Genomic DNA, 20,303 nt, shown 5'->3' on the forward strand with positions numbered 1-20,303 from the left:
GGCCATTACATCCAATGGATGTAAACTATGCATTCCTCCATGGCGACTTCAATGGGGAAATTAACCTCCAAATCTTATGCCCTCACCTAATATTGTTGGCGAACTAAAACACACTAATAGCAGAGAATTCTGAAAACATTGAACTAAAACATTAAAAATCCGCTTTCAAGATGAAGCAGAAGGCTGATGGGTGTTTTGTCTTATGAAACACGGACACCGAAAATACTACACCAACACAAATATATTGACACCAAGGATAATTTCGGTGTCAGTTTCGGACATGAACACACCTTTTTTCAGATGCGTAGATGCTAACGAGGTTTTGTCAGGTATCAAAGCACTCTCCATCTCTCACCATATATGTGTAGAGGAAGCCTCTATGTTGAGTTGTTTATACATTTATTTATGATGTTGTAGCATTATACATCTGGCCGAGTTCACTGTTGTTAAATGGCGGTCATGGTGCCCGCCATGAGCCACAGTGGAATGGCGTGACAGTTTTTTGGACCACTGCCATAGAAAATTTGTGAATGAATGCCCACCATGGCGGTAAAGGCGTGCATATGGTTTATTTCTGACCTTCCGCCATATTCAGCTAACATTGGCTGAGCATGATAGATACAAGATTATTGTGTTCCAAATTCCATTTAATTGATCACGAGAGATGTAGAAATCATATAAAGCAATACCAGGCACAACAATCATTGATATCTTATTGCATAAAATTTACAAAGGCAGTCATTATGTCTGGACTTTAACACCAATTTTAAGTTTCTTGATAGACAATCTCATACCCTATTCTGTTGAAATTGAACAATGTGGCTGTTGAACTACAAGATCCCATACATAGCAGCATGATTATATGTTTGAACTGGTTCATGACAGCTTGTCAGGAATGAAAACACAGGTGATTGATTATCAAACAGTTCTTGCTAATGCAGCTGTAATCTGGTGCAGAATTTAAGTCTTTAGTTTTTATACAAATCAGAAAGAACTGGATCTATATGTGGTATATTATTAGTTCGAGGGAATACCCTAATTTCATGGCTTTGGTTGCTGGTTCACTGTATTGAGGCTGTGGCTGGCTTAGCTGGAGACTGATAGGCGCATGTAAATCATATCCATTTCTGATAGTGCATGAAAGATTCGATGCCACATTTTCTTCATTTCTACTCCTTGCTTCATAAACCTAATATGCAAATCTTCTCTTTAGTTTTAGCACAAGAAAATTCGAAGCCTAATGAAAACTAAGTTTTGCTTGATATATAGCTTGTGTCCGAGTTCAGGATGTGTATGCATTTACGACAATTATTAAAATACTCTTAAATTGCTGTGTTTTTTTTTATATTCATATATACCTTCTTCTGTAGCTCTGCATTTTCTTTCTGGATGAAGTCCATCTTTTTATGGAGTTCTACATTTTCTTGATGGACAAGAGTTCCCTACAATGGCATTAACGGAAATTGGTCAGAAATCTGCGAGAAAGGCTCATAAAATACAGCAAGAAAACCATACTCCTCCTGGTACCTTTTGGTGTAATTCTTTAATCTCATTAGTCAAAATATGATCCTGCAAAATAGACAGCATTGTAGCAGTCGATAATTTGGCGTAAAAAAGCTTAAAACTGATTGGATGAGATTTGAATTGACCCGACATACCTTTTTCATTCGAACACCCTTCAGACTAATCTCCAGTTGATTTTCCAGATTTTGTAGTTCTTTAATACCCAAGCCAGAAAGTCCTTCACCCATCAATTGCCTGCTTTTACCCGAAAGAACGTACAATTTACATTTTCATATGAAATTGGTTGGTTTACTTATAACAGAAATTCGAAAAAATCAATATTATCCTTTACCGAAAAGGTTATGATTAACTGCTTAGTGCTCATCATTTAATTTACCTATGGCTTTCTTGCAGGTACTGCAGTTGTTGTCTTAGTCCAGCTGCTTCTGTCTGCCAAAACTAGCAGGTAGAAACACAGATATCAAATATGTTTAAACAGTTATTACTAGAGAAAATTCGGAACAAGATGAATAGAATAGTAATAATTACCTTGACTTCTGAAGCAGGATTCATTAGCTGATGCTGTTCTTCTCTCTGTTTGTTATAGCGCTCGATAACACCTTTCATGCTGCCATAATATACAAAGTTAATAAAAAAACATTGCCAACTATTTATGATTAAAATAGGTTTATCAATGTGATAAATTGTATAATTAGTTATTTGTAATGTAGTTGTTGTGACTTTAATGAATAAGAGTCTGGAAAATCTTTAACATGTTGAGATGATTCTGAGCGTTTGCAATACACGAAACTAGTGTTTTGGGTTCGTTTCAGATATCTCAACACCCATTGGACAACCTCCTAATAAACCTTTTAAGATTTTTTCAAAAAGGTGTTTGAGACACTAACAACATGAGAAGTTTAGAACATAATATAGCATACATAATGCCACCTAACCTAAGAAGAGAATTGAACCTGGAAATTTTATTATTGGTTTTTTGAGTTTGTTACAAAAAGATTATGATTTATATAGATGAGTCAGGAACCGTTGATATCATCTATAAGTCTAAATTTTTTACATTAAATCTCAATCGTTAATAAGATTGAATCACACGATCATATTAAATGAAATAAAAAATATATGGTTATTTCTTTTTTCTAAAAAATAGTCTATTCATATGACTGTGTGATTTATTCCTATTAACTAGGGGTGTTTGCGGTACGGTTCAGATGATTTTAATGCTAAAAGTCATTCGAACCGCAAGAGAAAAAAGTGTGTGATTCGGTTGGTTTTTAGAAATAAAACCGAATCAAACCAAACTAAACCAATTTGGTTTGGGTTGGTTCGATTTTTTTACAAGATTTTTATTGATTCATACGTACGTCTATAGAGAACAACATAACTTTGTGTTTAGTCTTTATAAATTACCAAATATAAACAAAATTAATCATACTTAGACAACAACTTCTCAATCAATATACAAAAATCAAATTAGACCGATGTGAAATAAAAACATAAATAGTAGTATAAAACAATATCAAAAATATTATAATGAAATAGAAAAAATAGAGGAGATGAAAAAGAAAGAACATAAGAGATGAGAGATTACAGAAGAAAGGTGCGATAAAAATGTAATTGGAAGAGAGAACATTAACATAAAGATGAGAAGAAGAAAAAGAAATAACATAAGAGAGGATGAATTAAAGTAGAAGAGACGAGATTTACATGACAAGGAAGATGAGAAAAATCTGCGATACTACTAGGATAAGTTTGAGAAGGTTGAAACTGAAATCCTAAGTGTGAGTAAGAGACATCGTTCGTTATCGTAAAGTTAAGGAATAATAGGTTTGAGTTTTTTTGTTGAATGTGGGATAAATGAAGTTTGAGCTGTAACGTAATGCGGTTTGGTTAGGCTTGATTCGGTTTTAAAAATACAAACTGCAAACCAAACCAAGCCGTACAACTCTGTTTAAAAATGACGCAAACACATCCGAATCAAATGTGGTTTTTTGCGGTTTCGGTTTGATTTTGAACACCCCTATTATTAACGGTTGAGATTTGGTTTAAGTCTTTTAGACTTACACTTGGTGTCAATTGATCCTGACTCTTATATAAATATTTTACCCTACATATAGTCATAACAAACTCTAAGTTAGTTATGCTGAGGTGGCAAATGAAGTTAGATGGAGCTTCTATAGGAATCTTTTAGCATATACTATAGCATAACAAACTTTGAGTTAGTTATGATGAGGTGATAATGGAAGCCTCTGATTGTACATCTCTCACACCCTTTTAAGATTAAAGTGAGTCTTTTGGAAAAATCAATGGGACCACCAAGGGCTTGAAAAATTTGCCATCAAGAAGAGACTTGGTCAGAATGTCTACTTTTAAAAAAAATATATAATTTGAAGATCTTTAGCAATAACTTTCTCCCTTATAAAAAATAGATAATTTCCACGTGCTTTGTCCTAGCATGAAGAACGAGGCTATGAGCCATACCAATGCATTGTCATTGTCAAAAATAATGAGTGGAAATACAGAGGAAACCTTAAGTTTTTGGAGGGGTGTCTAGAGCCACATAATCTCAGAATTAGTGAGAGCATACATTTGTACTTTGCCTCTACACTAGACATGGATACTATAGTTTGTTTCCTAAAGATTAAGTTGGGAAACTAAAAGTGAATCTTTTGTCATTAGGGCCAGTTGCTCAATCTCCACTAGATAAACTATGCATAGAGAATGCTTTCTTAGGGCCAACTGGATGAAGTTGGAGGCCAAGATGAAGAGTGTCCAACAAGTATATGAAAATCTTTTTTATTGCTTGCTATTGGGAGTCCAGATGGTTAGCCATAAATTGGAACACTTTATTGATAGAGAAGCTAAACTTTGGTCTAGTAATTGTGGCATATAAAAAGCCTTAACTATTGACCTAAATAAAGTAGGATTGTCAAAAGAATATGAGTCAAGTTTGGAGAGATCAGAGATGTCACTCATATGAATGGAAACATGATTAAAATCATACATACGAGTTTTATTCAAAAGGTCACTAATGTATTTAGTTCGAGACAATAGTGTGGTGTCTGAGTGTTGCTTATTTACTTAATCCCAAGAATATAATCAAGATCACCAAGTTGTTTAAGAAGGAGCTACTTGTGTCATTTGATTAAACTCAAAAGACTAGATAAATTTTCAGTAAGGATAATATCATCCATATAAACCAAGAAATGTGCAATTGAAGCCTTAAAATTAAAATTAAAAAGTGAGGGATCACACTTGTTGGTTTGGAAAATTAGTAGAAGTAAAGTGTTTTTTCATATTGTAAAACCACTACCTGGAAGCTTGTTTCAATTCATACATAGGAACATAAATCAAAGTTTTATTGAATATTAAGGCATCAGAGTTAGATTCCATGGTAGTAAGTTTGTGTGCTTGTTGGATGGCTTATTTGGTGGTTATGGTGTTCAATGTTAGGAATGGATGAATGAATTTTGTGGCTAATAATATCATTTTTTACCCTAGTTTTCATAAGGTGAGTGTGTGAGATAGAGGATAGTATATTAGTCTGTGACTAGATAAGAGTGAAGAAGAGATTAAGGCATGATAAGTGGTAGATATGGCGGGACTAATGATGGGGTATATTATGGTATTAGAAGAAATAAGTGAGGTGTATTGATTGTTAGAGATTAATGGTTCAGGTGAAAGAGGGACAAAGGTTTGTGGTAAATATGGTGTCATGTCACCAATATGGGAAGATAAATTAGAAACTTGAGGTGACTAGGGACCAATGGATGAAAGAAGGATATGTTCACGGTTAAGAGTGATAAAAATGACATGCAAAAGATCCAAAGATATACTCCCTTCGTCCCATAATGAGTGATCTAGTTGACTATTTCACACAAATTAAAATAAATAAATAAACAAATGAAAGAGAGAGAATGCTATTTTTACTAAAGTACCCTTATCATGTATTGGAAATGATGAAATTAATATTAATTAGAGGGTAAAATTGAAAAAGATACATTGGAAATTGAAATAGATAATTCATTTTGGAACACTCTTTTATTTCAAATATGTCACTCATTATAGAACGGAGAGAGGAAATGAAGTGGTAGAACTAGGATGGGAAGTTATGACAGGAGAATCAAACAAGAAAGGATAAGGACATCTAGAATAATTAAACTAGACATCCTTAGAAATATTGAGTCTACCGCTAATTGACAAACATTTATAACTCTTGTGAGTAATGAAGTACCCTATGAAATGACATTCATGAGATGTTAAATAAATTTTGTGAGATTTATAGGGCATGAATAAGGGAGCACAATCACAACAAAAATAATTTAGGATTTTTTTAATCAAATTGTTGACCTAAAAGTGTGAAATAAGGAGTGACATGGTGAATGGATACAATTGGTAACCTATTAATGAGATATAAAAGTTGTGAGGTAAGCCGTAAACATTGAAAGTTATAGGAGAAATAATTAAATACAGTGGAATTAACATAAGGGGCTCTAGGAGCTATGAATTTATGTAGATTAACAAGGATAAATGCTTGAAGGAGTTGGTTGAAACACTAAAGGCACAAGGAATCTATGTGACCAAAGTTGAAGTGCATTTGGCATTACATTTCATCGAACCTTCCACAACCATCACAGTGACATCCACCTCCACAATTAGATTCACCAAATCTAGAAAAAACCACACAAGAGCCATTGGAATTGTGAGACTTACATGTTGGAGCAATAGAGTGAGGGACAAATGTGCTAGAGGAGTTACCTAGTCTATTTGACTAAGTGAGATTAATCGAAATTGTAACAACATGAACTTCTTGAACTTTTCAATACTTGTCTCATGAGCAAGAATAAACGATTCAACCTCCTCAAGTTACACATATTCAAACTTACTTTCAGTAACATAAATGATATGATTGAAATCATGTAGAAATCCTTATAGAGTTACATCTGTATTCTATAATGAAGGGAGAGGATTAACGATTGATTCAAAAGAATCCATTAAGGTTTTGATTCAAAGAAGATCATGGAAATTCACGTGGATTAGATCTTACCGTTGATGAGTGTGAACACAACTAACAAGACGAGTCATCATGATTGATCTTGAGAATGAATAACTAGGGGATCATATTATTGAGAAAGAATTGATCATTAGAAGCATGGATCTAATTAGAAAAATTACTACATTAGTCTTGAGCAGGGGAGGACATGTAATTGCCAAACTCATTTGTTTTACATGAAATTAAAGATTTTTGTTATTAAACATGATGGTAATAAAAGTTTGATCCCATATGAGTTCAGAATATTAACGTTGGCGCCAAAGATTAATCATCATGATTCCCCTAGTCATTTTCATCTAATTTATCTTCTCGAATACTTATACAAAATTGTGGTCAAGGTGATATATAATATGTAGAAGTATGTTTTAACTTTAAGTGATGAAGAGAAAATTAATGTTTATCGAGATTCCAGAAACTAAAAAGGCATAAAAGAATCCAAGATATCGTCAGATGGCATCAAAATCACAAGTACACGGCTCGACAAAGATTGCTTGGTGGCAGGGATTTGGGTTGGTACACGACGGTTCTAGTTTTCGATCATCTTGTCCGATTTTCTGAGTTCGTGTGTTTTGGGCTTCTTCATTTCAGTTCATGGTAATGTTAATTAATGGGTTGAGTTTTAGACAATGTTATGTATATGTTGAATTTCACTATGTAAGATTTTTCAAGTACACAGGGTTCACAAAACTTCAACTTTTTGACTTTGTCTCCACCAAGTATATTTTGTTTCCTCAATTCGTCCAGACCCCTTTCATTGACATGGCCCAATATCATGTGCCAAAATTTTGTCTTCGACAAAGGTTTCGTGGATGCAACATCTGCACAACCACTGACAACTTCAGCCTCAAGAGTATACAAGTCTTGTTTCTTCATGCCTCTTATAACTTCCTTTGGCCCCTTCATGATTTTTAGAGTATTTTTTTCTCCTTGGAAAACATATCCTTTCTTGTCAAATTCACCAAGAGAAATCAAATTTCTCTTCAAATCAGGTACATACCTGACTTCAGTCAACCACCTTATTGACTCATCATGGAGCTTGAATCTGACAGATCCAACATCTACAATCTTGAAAGCTTTATTGTTTCCAAGCAATACAGATCCACCATCTTGATCATATAGTTCCTCGAACAAATCTTTATTTGGAGTCATGTGCCAAGTGAAACCTGAATCCATAATCCACTATTTACTTGAGTCGTTGCTTGAACCACAAGAACCTCAGACGAGTCGAAATCATCTTGAACAATGATTGTGTTTCCATTATCCTTACCTCTATGATCTTTCATGCGTTCATGACACACTTTTCTTGTATGACCACCTTCTTACAGTGATAACATCGAATTCCAGATGCATCATCACTATAAGACTTTTGCTAACTTTTACCCTTCTTCTTATCGAACTTGCCGTCTCTCTTTGTGAATTTCGCCTTAACCGACATGCTTTCACTAGTCGAAGATGGCATGTGCTCCTTTCGTTCGCTCAAATCCTTAAAATACAAGACTAATTGAATTTCTTCAAAGGTCAGAGACTCTCTTCCATATAAGAGAGTTTCTTTGAAGTGAGCATGTGATATGGTCAAAGCACATAACAACAACAACGCTTGATCTTCATCCTCGATCTTGACATCGATATTTTAAAGATTAGGAATCAGCTTGTTGAACATATCCAACTGATCAACCAAAATTTTGTATTCACTCGTCTTGAATGAATACAGAGCTTGCTTCAGGTATATGCCATTGACCAACGATTTGGTCATATACAAACTTTCGAGTTTTTCACCCATAACTCTGACGTTGTCGTCTCCTTCGAAACCTGTCGAAGAACCTTATCACCAAGGCTCAATAAGATGGCGATGTGGGATTTCTCTACTATAGTCATTTTTTCTTTGTCCGTTAACGCAACGTCCATGACTTCGGCTCCCTTCAACGCTTCTAAACAACCATGCTGAACTAGTATGACTTTCATCTTCAAGCGCCACATACTGAAATCGTTCACTCCGGTGAACTTTTCAATCTCATATTTTGTTGACAACATCTTTTCCATGCTCATTGCACCAATTTGTTGTGAAAAATGATGCAGGAATAACAAAGTATAATTAGTTTCTTGATCGACAATAAACTCACAAGGGTAGAAAAGAGGGAAGCAAGAAGAACACAGTGAAATTGGTTATAAACTGTCATCTTTTACTTTCTTTTGGGAACAAGATTACAAGTGTTACAGAGTAGCAAATAACCTTTCTCACCCTAATTGGGATTTGCGTTATACAATGATGAGAGACTAATATGCTATTTATAAGAAAACTAAAACACATGCTCATTACACAAGTTAATTTAGAGAACAAACTAATTTAAACAATTAGACATGACAAACAAGCCCAATTCGACATGCTAACAATTCTAGCATATTTTGACTACAACATGTGAACAGACTTCAACAACATGCAAAGGTCTTGTCGAACCAATAAGCTATCCTTCGACCATACTAAAGTTTAATCCAATATCTCAGAGGTGTAATATTGTACAGAGAGTTATTTTTTTTACTGAAGATCAATTATTATGGTTTCTATTATTCTTTTTCCCAACACATGATTTTTTTTGGTGTGATCGAACCTTTTAATTTCTCAACATGATAGATTAAAAAAGTTAATGAATTATATCATTTCACACAACAAATTTTAATTTATTTAAAGATGTATTTTGGCATATGGGAGTTATTGTCATTAACGAGATACTCCCACCATTCTTTATTATAAATATAAAAATTTAATTTTTAAATTTATTAAATTATATATATATATATATATATATATATATATATATATATATATATATATATATATATATATATATATATATATATATATATATATATATATATATATATATATATATATATTCCGATTAAGGAGACTTCATTTTAAAATATTCAAAAAAAAAACAAGTCTTTCTTGTGGTGTTTTCAACTAGAAATGTTGTCTTAAATTGGTTTATCGAGGCTTTGTGAAAAAATATGGGTAATGAGTACTCTATTTTCTTTTGGCATAATATTCGGTTGGTTTCCCTCTCCTGAAACTTATATTTTCAATATTATACTTGTAATTAAGTTCCTCGTATTTGTATTTAACGCGAAGAGGAGAAGTTAGATTCAAGTTTGTATTTTCTTAGAAAGTTCTGCAATGTTGGTTAATAGTTGTTTGATAAGGGAGATGAATATTTAAAGAATTAAAATATGGTGATCCATTTGCTCACTTCATTTTATTATCGATTGTGAAGTGTTTGAGTTAGGCTTTGAAAAAAACATAATCAACTAAATCATTTTAGGAGGTTTCAATTGACTCGTCAAAATCAGTAGTTTGAAATCGTCAATATGTTAACTATACACTTCTGATTTAAGAGGTATTAGAAAATATCCACATGAGTTAGATATTTTCGTTGATACGAAGATGTTTTTATGGATGTTATGTTTATGAAGTATGGAAGGCCAGGTGCTATGAGTCTATATTAGGAGGATTTGGTATAATATAGTATTTCTTTAGTTTGATGAAAAGCCTTATGTCTCTTGTAATTTGGTAGAGATTGTTGTTCATATACATAGATACAAGAGGTTTTTTTGTTAGATAATTAATTTCTTTTAACCAGTCATATCGTATACGGGCCACGAATAAACGAATTAGTTTTTTATTTTTATTTAAAATTTTAAAATAAAACCCTCATAACATTTATTATTAATCCAATATATAAAGTATACTACTTTAAATAAAATACTTGTTTTAAGTATTATAATCTTTTTTTTTTAAATAGTATATCATATTTTTAAATATAATAGTTAATTTTTTTTCAAAATAACACACAAATATCCAACCCAACACAAAGTAATAGAATATAAGGAAGTTGTAAAGGGAAACATGAAACAATTAAAAACTAATTTAATAAAGAAGCAAGTTGAAAATTTTGTTCTCATTTTATGAGCGATGAAAGAGAGTATTTGATCAATCATTTTTTATGAGATTAAGTTAAGGTATTACTCTCTCACTTCCTTTTTTAAATGTTTCTTTCCTAAAAAAGTTTTGTTATTTTTTAATTGTTATTTATTAAATTCAAGATAGTATTAATTATATTTTTTCAAAATTATCCCTAAATAATTAGTAGGGGAAAAGAAAAAGTAAAATGAATGTAATAAATAATTAAGAATATTATAGATAAAAGAAAAATTATTGTTGAAAAAGTAACAATAATAATTAACTTTCTTGGTATGGGTAAAAAAATCAAAAAATAACATTTAAAAAGAAATGGAGGAAATAAATTTTTCTGCTTCTTTTTAATAGTCTCGTTGATGTACAAATATATAAATTTATCTTTAAAAGAAATAAAATGTATAATATGACATAGTAAGAACCAAACTTCACTCTCATGTTATCTAAGTGTTTTTTTAGTGAGCTAACATAAATGAATTTTTTTTAAATAATCATTTTTTTCAAAAATAATACGAAAATAACCATAATTTTAAATTATTTACCAATATAACCACTTTTTTTTAAAAATGATTAAATGCGTCATTTGCTATGATGCATGCGTTGATGAATTTGTATTCACGCGTCACTACAATTGGCGCATGCATGTAAAATATAAGAGCATGCGCCACTGCGATTGACGTATGCATGTAAAATGTAGGAGCATGCGCCACAACAATTGGCGCATGCATGTGACTACTCTTTATTTTTTTTACATGCATGCGTCAATTGCAGTGGCGCATACTCCTACATTTTACATTCATATTATAGTGGCGCATGCTCCTACATTTGACATGTTTTTACATGCATGCGCCAATTGCAGTGACGCATGCTCCTATATTTTACATGCATGCGCCAATTGTAGTGACGCATGCTCCTAAATTTTACATGGATGCGCCAATTGTATTGGCGCATGCTCTTACATTTTACATGCATGCACCAAATGTAATGGCGCATGCTCTCACAAACATGGTTAGTTTGATAAATAAATTGAAAATATGATTATTTTGGTATATAATTTGAAAATGTTGGTTATTTTAAAAAAAAATCACATAAATATTAGTATAATTTTTAGAATTTATAGTTATACACTCCAGATGAGTACTAATTTGGGTAATGGATTTTTTCATGCCAGGGCAAAAAAAACGGACTCAAATTTGTGTTTTATTGGGTTAGGTGGGTCGACCAAAACCCTGAGTTTTAATGGTCATCGATTCATACAACTTTTTACCATCAATGATCGCTTCTTAGAACTTCAAGCTATAAGATTAGGTTCAAGGAACACACATGAGCCTGAAGTTGAACGTCTTTTGTCAAGATCACTTGCCCAATCCGAGTCGTTATATGCTTTTAGTGAGATTTTGTGCAATGAATGTGCAAGAACTAGAAGCAATCCATGGGAGCTTGTGCCACTAAGGTATCTTAACATACGTTTGACCACACTCCAATGATATTTAAGTGGTTCAGCCATGTATTGGCATGTTTATTGACTCAAAATTCTATGCCAGGTCAAATTAAGGTTATATATTGCAACACTCAAACTATGGATCTGTAAAGGAAGGGACGAGGAAGCTTGTCATCTCCATGTTTACTCAGTTTACAAGTTTTGAACATGGGAGTCTCACACCCTTGGATTTTGTCATGTTAATCTTAGCAAGCTAATCCTTGATATATTTTGTTTGAGTAAGGAGAATGGCTCCATTAGGTTGATGATGCACCTCAATTATAAGAAAATATTGAGGGATACCTAGCTTCTTTAGAGCAAATGTTGCGTGAAGCTTGTCAATGAGTTTATGAAGTAGAGATGATGAAGACCATGTGAGTAAGATATCATCTATTTACACTAATGCATACATAATTACATTATGATGATGGTAGATAAAGAGAAGAGTTGTCACATTGAATTGAGATAAACCCAAACTGCAATAGGGCTTGATGGAAATTTAGATACAATCCACGAGGCACTTGTTTCAAGCCATAAATAGCTTGAATCAGTTGGCACATTAAGTTGCATCTGTGTGAGGGAACCCCAATAGCTATTTCATGTAAACCTCTTCTTGCAGATCACTATTGAGGAAGGCGTTGTTGATGTCCACTTGTTGAACTTACAACTTGCAAGTGATTGTTAGTGTGAGTATGATCCTGATGGTGATAGGTTTCACGACTAGAGAGAATGTCTCAGGGAAATCAAAACCAAATTGTTGATGAAAGCCTTTAGTGATAATTCATGCTTTATATTTATTGACGCTACCATATGCATTCTCTTTCACTTTGTAAACCCACTTATATCTTATTAGCTTCTTATCAGGTGGTAGAGTAAATAGAACCCATGTATTATTCTTCATAAGTGACTCATGTTCTGATTTCATAGCTTGGAACCATTCAGGGTGAGCTAAGGCTTGCTTTGTTATGGTAGGTTCATCGTGAACTATGAAAGCCTTTGGTTTGGATTTCCCAATTTTATATCTAGTGAGGATGGAGAAATCATTAACTAGGAGTGGGGCCTGAGTGATTTGAGTGTGAAAAGATGGTGAAATAGACTCAAACATGGACTGTCATTTATGTGATGTTATGGCATGGTGATGTTCAATAGGTGCATCTGATACAATTGGTGACTCATATATGACAAGTGGAGTCGAGGGAATAGGTGGAAATTGACAAGTGTCTAACATATGTGAAGATCTACTAAGTAATTCTTAAGGTGATGGTTGATATTTTCCCGAAGTAGTTTGTTGGTTGTGTGCATCATGTAATGCATTATGGTCTATAGGTAAGGTAGTTGTGTCTATAGTGTTATGAAATGATTGGATAGTTGGAGGCACATGACTAGGTGAAGCCCGATCTAAGTGAGGAATGAAGTTGGACTTAGGTAGGAACAACATCAAGTTTGAAGTTTTAGATGATAGGCTTGGTTGAAATTTTGAAGTGTCATCTGCCTTGAGATAACTTGTTTTGCAAGGAAACATTGTTTCATTGGAAATTACATCATTTGAGATGAAGATCCTGCCTTCTAAGTTGAGACATTTGTGACCTTTGTGTGTTGGAGAAACACCTAGATATGTGCATTGATCACTTATAAACTGAAGCATGTTCTGTTAGAACAAGATTTTGTTTTGCATATATATCTTGAGCTTTAATGATAATAATGTTGTATTTATGTGAGAATAATTTTGGTACCCTAATGGTTTATTATTATGTAGATTTAACAAACAGTCATGATTCTGAGTTTATGATGTGCAACGTCATCAATTTCTGAACATTGTGTTCCAAATTCCGCTTCTGCGCTAATCATGAGAAGTTCTGAAAGATGTCAAGTTGCTGCTGCAATGTTCTTTTTACTTCTATGATGATTCACTCCTGAGAAGTTTCTGAACAAACATTATGTTGTTGCTTCAACGTTCTCTCTACTTTTGCTTTTGGATGTGACTCTGATCATTAAGCTTCTGAAGTTTAGTTACTTAGCTAGAGATTCTGAAGATCTCAAGTCAGATGTCGAGGTTATCAAAGTTCTAACTGAAGAGTCTGAAGATTCTGAAGATACTCGAGATCTCAAGGCAGACTGCTGACGCAGTCAAGATTCTGACTGAAGAATCTGAAGTTTCTGAATCCAGCTGTATGTTTCTTCATTTCATGCTTCATCAACTTTCATCAGAAGCCAATGAATTTGAAGATAAATTCAAAATGACATGTGATCAAATAGTATATGATACAAATCAAATATTCCTTCCACTACCTGATATTGTGGGCAAATGACAGTACTATACATCACACCTTTCACTGAATTTATGGACGAAGGATTGTACGTTGTATCACTCCTTTTACCAATGCAACTGTGGACAACCACTCTATTTGGTATCCCTATTTTGCCCTCCATCAGTTCCTTTTCTTATGCTATATAAGTGGGACTTGGAGACTTGAAGGACTACTACAACAATTTCATAAGACTGTTTTCCACGTGAAAAAGATCTAGACTTTGTTCATATTTTTCTTTAAGTGTTTTGTATTTGATTTGGGTAAATTCGGCTTGTGTAGAAGCATCTTGTAACACAAAACCTTTGATTCAAACGTGTTGCATGAGATTCCTTAAGGATACTAGGGTATAGTCGGATCCTTGAGAAGACAAAGAAGGTTATTCTTTGTGATTATTTAATCATTTGATTATAGTGGATTAAGTCCTTGTGTATAAGGCAAAATCACCTTTGAGGGTGGAATGGAGTAAAAATACTCGTGTTTTTATCTCATTTGTTCTTAGTATTTGACTGGTGGTCTTGAGTTGATAAAAAACTTTTGTTTTTAAAACCCAATTCACCCCTCTTTCTAATTGTGATAAAGTTTTTATCAACACTTCACCGTGTCAGTACCGATCTAATTTGTATGAGAAACAATGGTCGTTGCTAACAATAACGCTGCCACTACTAACACCAATGAAAGAGATCACTATAGTGTTACACCCCCAATCTTTGATGGTGAGAAGTTTGATTATTGGAAATATAGAATCGAAAGTTTCTTTCTTGGTTAGGATGTTGATCTCTGGGATCTTGTAGTCAATGGCTATGTTCACCTAGTTATTGCTGAAGGAAATAATATAGCAAGAAGTGCTATGAAAGATCAACAAAAGAAGGATTTCAAAAATCATCATAAGGATATAACTATATTGCTAAGTGATCTCTTATACTGAATATGAGAAGATAACAAACAAATATTCTGCTAAGTCCATATTTGATTTTCTGAGGATGACTCGTGATGGGAATGCTAAAGTAAATGAGACAAACATTTTTGCCTTAATCTAGAAGTACGAAGCATTCGGAATGGAAGATGATGAAACCGTTGAGACCATGTTCTTAAGATTTCAGATGCTTGTTGCAGGGCTGAAAGTTCTGGACAAAGGATACTCTACAACTGACCATGTCAAGAAGATAATAAGAAGTCTCCCTAAAAAATGGAGACCTATGGTAACTTCTTTGAAGCTGGCAAAGGATCTTAACAGTATAAGTCTTGAAGAACTTGTTAGTTCTTTGAGAAGCCATGAGATAGAACTCGAGGAAGATGAACCTCAAAAGCGAGGTAAATCTATTGCTTTAAAGTCTAAGCCTGAGAAGATAAGAGTTTATCAAGCTGAGGAAGAATCAGAAGTTTCTGATGAAGACTCAGAAGATGATGATGAGTTGTATTTGATTTCAAAGAGGGTCAACAGACTCTGGAAGCACAAACATAATGGTCAAGGAAAGTTCAGAGGATCTAGGAGGACTGTTGGTCGTTCAGATACTTTGTTTGGCCATAAGAAGCAAGATTATGGTAAAGAGGTTATCTAATTTGAGTGTAAGGAGCCAAACCACTACAAGAATGAATGTCCTAAGCTGAAAAATGACATAAGACCTAAGAAGAATTTTTATAAAGGCAAGAAGGGGTTGATGGCTACATGGGATGACTCAAAATCAGAAGAAGATTCTGATGAGGAACAAGCCAACATTGCATTGATAGTAACAACAGCTGATCCAAAATGTTCTAAAAAACTAGAAGATAAGATGTTGTTATAATCACAATCAGACTCCGATTCTGAAGAGGTATTTTCTGAACTATCTCGTTTTGATTTAGAGTCATGTCTCTCTAAAATAATGGAAAAGTACCAGAGTCTTCAAAGCAAGTACAAAGACCTTAAACAAGTCCAAGTAGTTTGTTCTGAAACTCGTAGTGAACTTGAGAAAAACATTTCTTCCCTAAATGAAAAATTATTTTCTTTAGAAAGTAACAACTCTGCTTTGGAATGTAAAAGTTCAAAACTAGAGGAAGAAATAGTCTCAGAAGCTTCATGTACTTATTGCATTATTAGATATGACAGATCATTCCAGTACTTTTTGGATAAAAGCATAAATAGAAGTAAAATGGCTTCTTTGATCTGTGGAGTTAGCAGAAATGGAAATAAAGGTTTAGGTTGTACAAAAACTTTAAAACCTGACGAAAGTAAGAAGGTTAAATCGAAACCTCCCTATGAGCATTTCATGCCTGCTGGCACTGAGCTTGATTTTTCTGCACAGACACAGAAACTTACTAAGGATAAGAACTTAGTTCTGAAACCTAAGTATCATGCACAAATTTCACTTGACTATCATGTTGCACAAACCCAAGGGTATAAGAAACTTCGGGAAAGCTAATAAGAGAGGACCTATAAAGTGCGTACCTAAGGATAAGATCATCTATGTTATAGACATCCTTAGCAGCTCAGTTGAAACACCAATCATGGTACCTGGACAATGGATGCTCGTGACATATGACAGGAAGAAGGACTATGTTCCAAGATTCAGAACTTAAGCCTGGAGGATTCATTGGTTTCGGAGGAAACCAAAAAGGGAAGATCACTGGCTCTGGAACTATTGGTAATGGTAAACTTCTTTCTATTACTAATGTTCTTTTGGTCAATGGTTTGATGCATAACTTATTGTCTATTAGTAAACTTAGTGATAATGGTTATGAAATCATATTTAATCAAATGTCGTGTAAGGCTGTTAGTCAGAAAGATAGTACAATCCTTTTTAAGGGGAAGATAAATAATAACATTTATAAAATTAGACTTTCTGATCTTGAGGATCAAAATGTAAAATGTTTAATGTCTGTTAATGAAGAGCAATGGGTATGGCATAAACGTTTGAGCCATGTTAGCATGAGAAGGATTTCTATGCTAAATAAGCTTGGATTAGTCAGAGGCTTACCCAACCTGAAGTTCGCTTCAGATGCTCTTTGTGAAGTATGTCAGAAAGACAAGTTTTCTAAAACTTCTTTCAAAGTGAAAACTATTGTTTCTGCCTCTAGACTGTTAGAACTTCTGCATATTGATTTGTTTGGGCCAATGAAGACCACCTCTATAAATGGTAAGAAATATGGATTGGTCATCGTTGATGACTATAGTCGTTGGACATGGGTAAAGTTCTTGAAACATTAGGATGAGTCACATTCTGTGTTCTCTACTTTTTGCTCACAAGTGAGACAGAGATGGATTATAAAATAGTCAGAGTCAGAAGTGATCATGGTGGCGAATTTGAAAATAAACATTTTGAAAATATTTTTGATGTTAATGGCATTTCCCATGATTTATCCTGTCCTAAACTCCACAGCAAAATGGGGTTGCAGAAAGGAAGAATAGGACTTTGTAAGAAATGACCCGCATCGTGATCTAAGAGACTGATATGGCTTAACATTTTTAGGCAGAAATAGTTAACATATCTTGTTATATTCATAACAAGTTTTCTATTAGACCTATTCTGGATAAGACTCTCTATGAATTATGGAAGAACAGAAAGCCCAACATTTCTTACTTTCATCCTTTTGGCTGTGAGTGGTTTATGTTGAACACTAAAGAGAATCTTGGAAAGTTTGATTATAAGGCACATAAATGTTTATTGTTAAGATATTATGGACGCTCTAAAGGCTACAAAGTCTTCAACACTGAGACACAAATTGTCAAAGAGTCAGTTCATGTTAGATTCAGTGATAAGCTTGACCTTGAAAAGTCAACGCTAGTTGAGAAATTTGCAGATATGAAGATTAACTTCTCAGAATCTGAAGATAAAGACTCAGAAGTAAAAGAAAAGGACGCTGAAGCAAAAGAATCAGAAGAGACTCAACCAGAAGCCATTGATGGTCCAACTCATCAGAAGAAGAGTATATCAAGAATTTCCATTCTGAAGAATTGATTCTGGGAGATAAAGACGCACCAGACAGAACTCGGTCTTCTTTCAAACCTTATGAAGAAACTCTTCTAAGTTTGGTATCTCTGATTGAGCCCATATCTATTGATGAAGCTCTTTTGGATAATGAATGGATTATGGCTATGCAAGAGGAACTGAATCAATTCACCAGAAATGACGTCTGAGATCTTATTGGAACTTGATGGGTTTTCAGAAACAAGCTCAATGAGAAGGGTGAAGTCATAAAAAACAAGGCTCAACTGGTAGGACAAGGTATACACTATACAAAAACCTTTACTCTAGTTGCCAGGTTAGAGTCTATTCATCTTCTAATTTCATTTGCAGTCAATCATAACATCATTCTTTATTAGATGGATGTTAAGAGTGCATTCTTGAATGAATACATTTCCGAAGAAGTGTATGTGCACCAACCCCTTGGTTTTGAAAGTTCTCAAAACCCATATTTTATTTTTAAACTGAAAAAATTATTATATGGTTTGAAACAAGCTCCTAGAGCTTGGTATGATAGACTAAGTAACTTCCTTTTGGAAAATGATTTTACCAGAGAGAAAATGGGCACAACTCTCTTTTGCAAAACCTTTAAGAATGATGTTCTGGTTGTGCAAATTTATGTTCATGATATTATTTATGGTCCTGCTAATGCTTCGTTATGCAAGGATTTTGCCAAGTCAATGCAGACAGAATTTGAAATGAGTCTGATGGGAGAACTCAAGTTATTTATGGGAATCCAAATTGATCAATACTCAGAAGGAACATACATTCATCATAGCAAGTATACAAGGGAACTTATAAAGAAGTTTAACTTGTCAGAATGCAAGCCAGCAAAGACTTCAATGCATCCTACATGTATTCTGGGGAAAGAAGAGGTAGGCAATAAGATAAATCAGAAGTTATTTAGAGGTATGATAGGCTATCTCCTTTGTCTAACTGCTTCTAGACCTGATATTTTATTCAGTGTCTACTTATGCGCTCACTTCCAATAAGATCCTATAGAAACTCACTTAACTAGGTATCTGAAAGGTAGTACTAACCCTGATTTGTTTTATAGAAAATCAAGTGAATATAAATTAGTAGACTATTGTGATGTTGCCTATGATGGAGACAGAATAGAAAGGAAAAGTACTTCTAGAAGTTGTCAATTTCTGGGAGACAATCTGATCTCATGGTCCAACAAGAGACAATCAACAATTGTGCTTTCAACAACCGAAACTGAGTATATTACAACTTTTGGATGCATCACTGAGATACTCTGGATGAAGAGCCAGCTGAAACATTATAAGATATTTGAGAGTAACATTCATATTCTCTATGATAATACTTCTGCTATTTGTTTGTCTAAGAATCCTATCTTGCATTCTAGGGCTAAGCATATTGAAATTAAACATCACTTTTTACGTGACTAAGTTCATAAGGGTATTTTTCACTTAAAATTTGTTGATACAAACCATCAATGGACTAATATCTTTACAAAACCCCTTCCTGAAGATAAATTCATTTTCATTCTAAAAAACTTATTTATTGACTCTTGTCCAGAATGAAAAGATGAATTTCAGAATGTTAAGCTTCCAAAACTCTAGATTGGGTTCTGATAATTCATTTGTTGATTCTGAGACATGAGCTTTCTGAAGTGAGGAAGTTTCATGGATCATAAAGGTTTTGATTAGAAGCAATCTTATCGATTTGTATTATTGATTTTAAATAATTATTGCATTAAATGTTTGTCATTTACTTTGATATCATGTGGTTCTTAATGGTGACAACTGTCCCACTTTCTGAGCATGCGTGATGTTAGCGTGAGACGTTGGGTGTTGGATTTATTGGAATTAGGTTTTAAAAAATTACGCTTCCCCCTATGTCTGCGTATTTGTTAACTTTTCATCATTGCAATTTTTTTATATATAAACCCACTTCACTCATATCTTTACACTGAGCGCACTTTACTCTCACACTTTTCTCTCTTTCAAACCTTCAAACACCTTCTCTGCAACTGTTCATGTTCATCTTCATCTTCATCATTCAA

General features: G+C 33.7%; 1 protein-coding gene across 6 annotated transcripts in view; it reads right to left on the minus strand.

Annotated features, from left to right (window-relative positions):
• Positions 1 to 678: 678 nt before the first annotated feature.
• The window catches only part of LOC127083878 (MADS-box transcription factor 23), a 105,001-nt gene continuing 85,376 nt past the window's right edge, over positions 679 to 20,303 (minus strand). For 2 of the 6 annotated variants that reach the window (XM_051024246.1, XM_051024240.1), the window contains 6 exons: positions 2,053 to 2,131; positions 1,901 to 1,962; positions 1,659 to 1,758; positions 1,528 to 1,569; positions 1,359 to 1,442; positions 1,001 to 1,189 (listed from right to left, as the gene is read on the minus strand). In XM_051024246.1, the coding sequence (XP_050880203.1) occupies positions 1,001 to 1,189; positions 1,359 to 1,442; positions 1,528 to 1,569; positions 1,659 to 1,758; positions 1,901 to 1,962; positions 2,053 to 2,131 (556 nt within the window). Of the gene's footprint in view, positions 949 to 1,000; positions 1,190 to 1,358; positions 1,443 to 1,527; positions 1,570 to 1,658; positions 1,759 to 1,900; positions 1,963 to 2,052; positions 2,132 to 20,303 lie in introns of those variants that run through there. The other 4 variants (XM_051024280.1, XM_051024271.1, XM_051024260.1 and 1 more) reach the window with 4 other exon arrangements.

This window comes from Lathyrus oleraceus, chromosome 1, assembly GCF_024323335.1.
Source record: "Lathyrus oleraceus cultivar Zhongwan6 chromosome 1, CAAS_Psat_ZW6_1.0, whole genome shotgun sequence".
NCBI classification, from domain to species: Eukaryota; Viridiplantae; Streptophyta; class Magnoliopsida; order Fabales; family Fabaceae; genus Lathyrus; species Lathyrus oleraceus.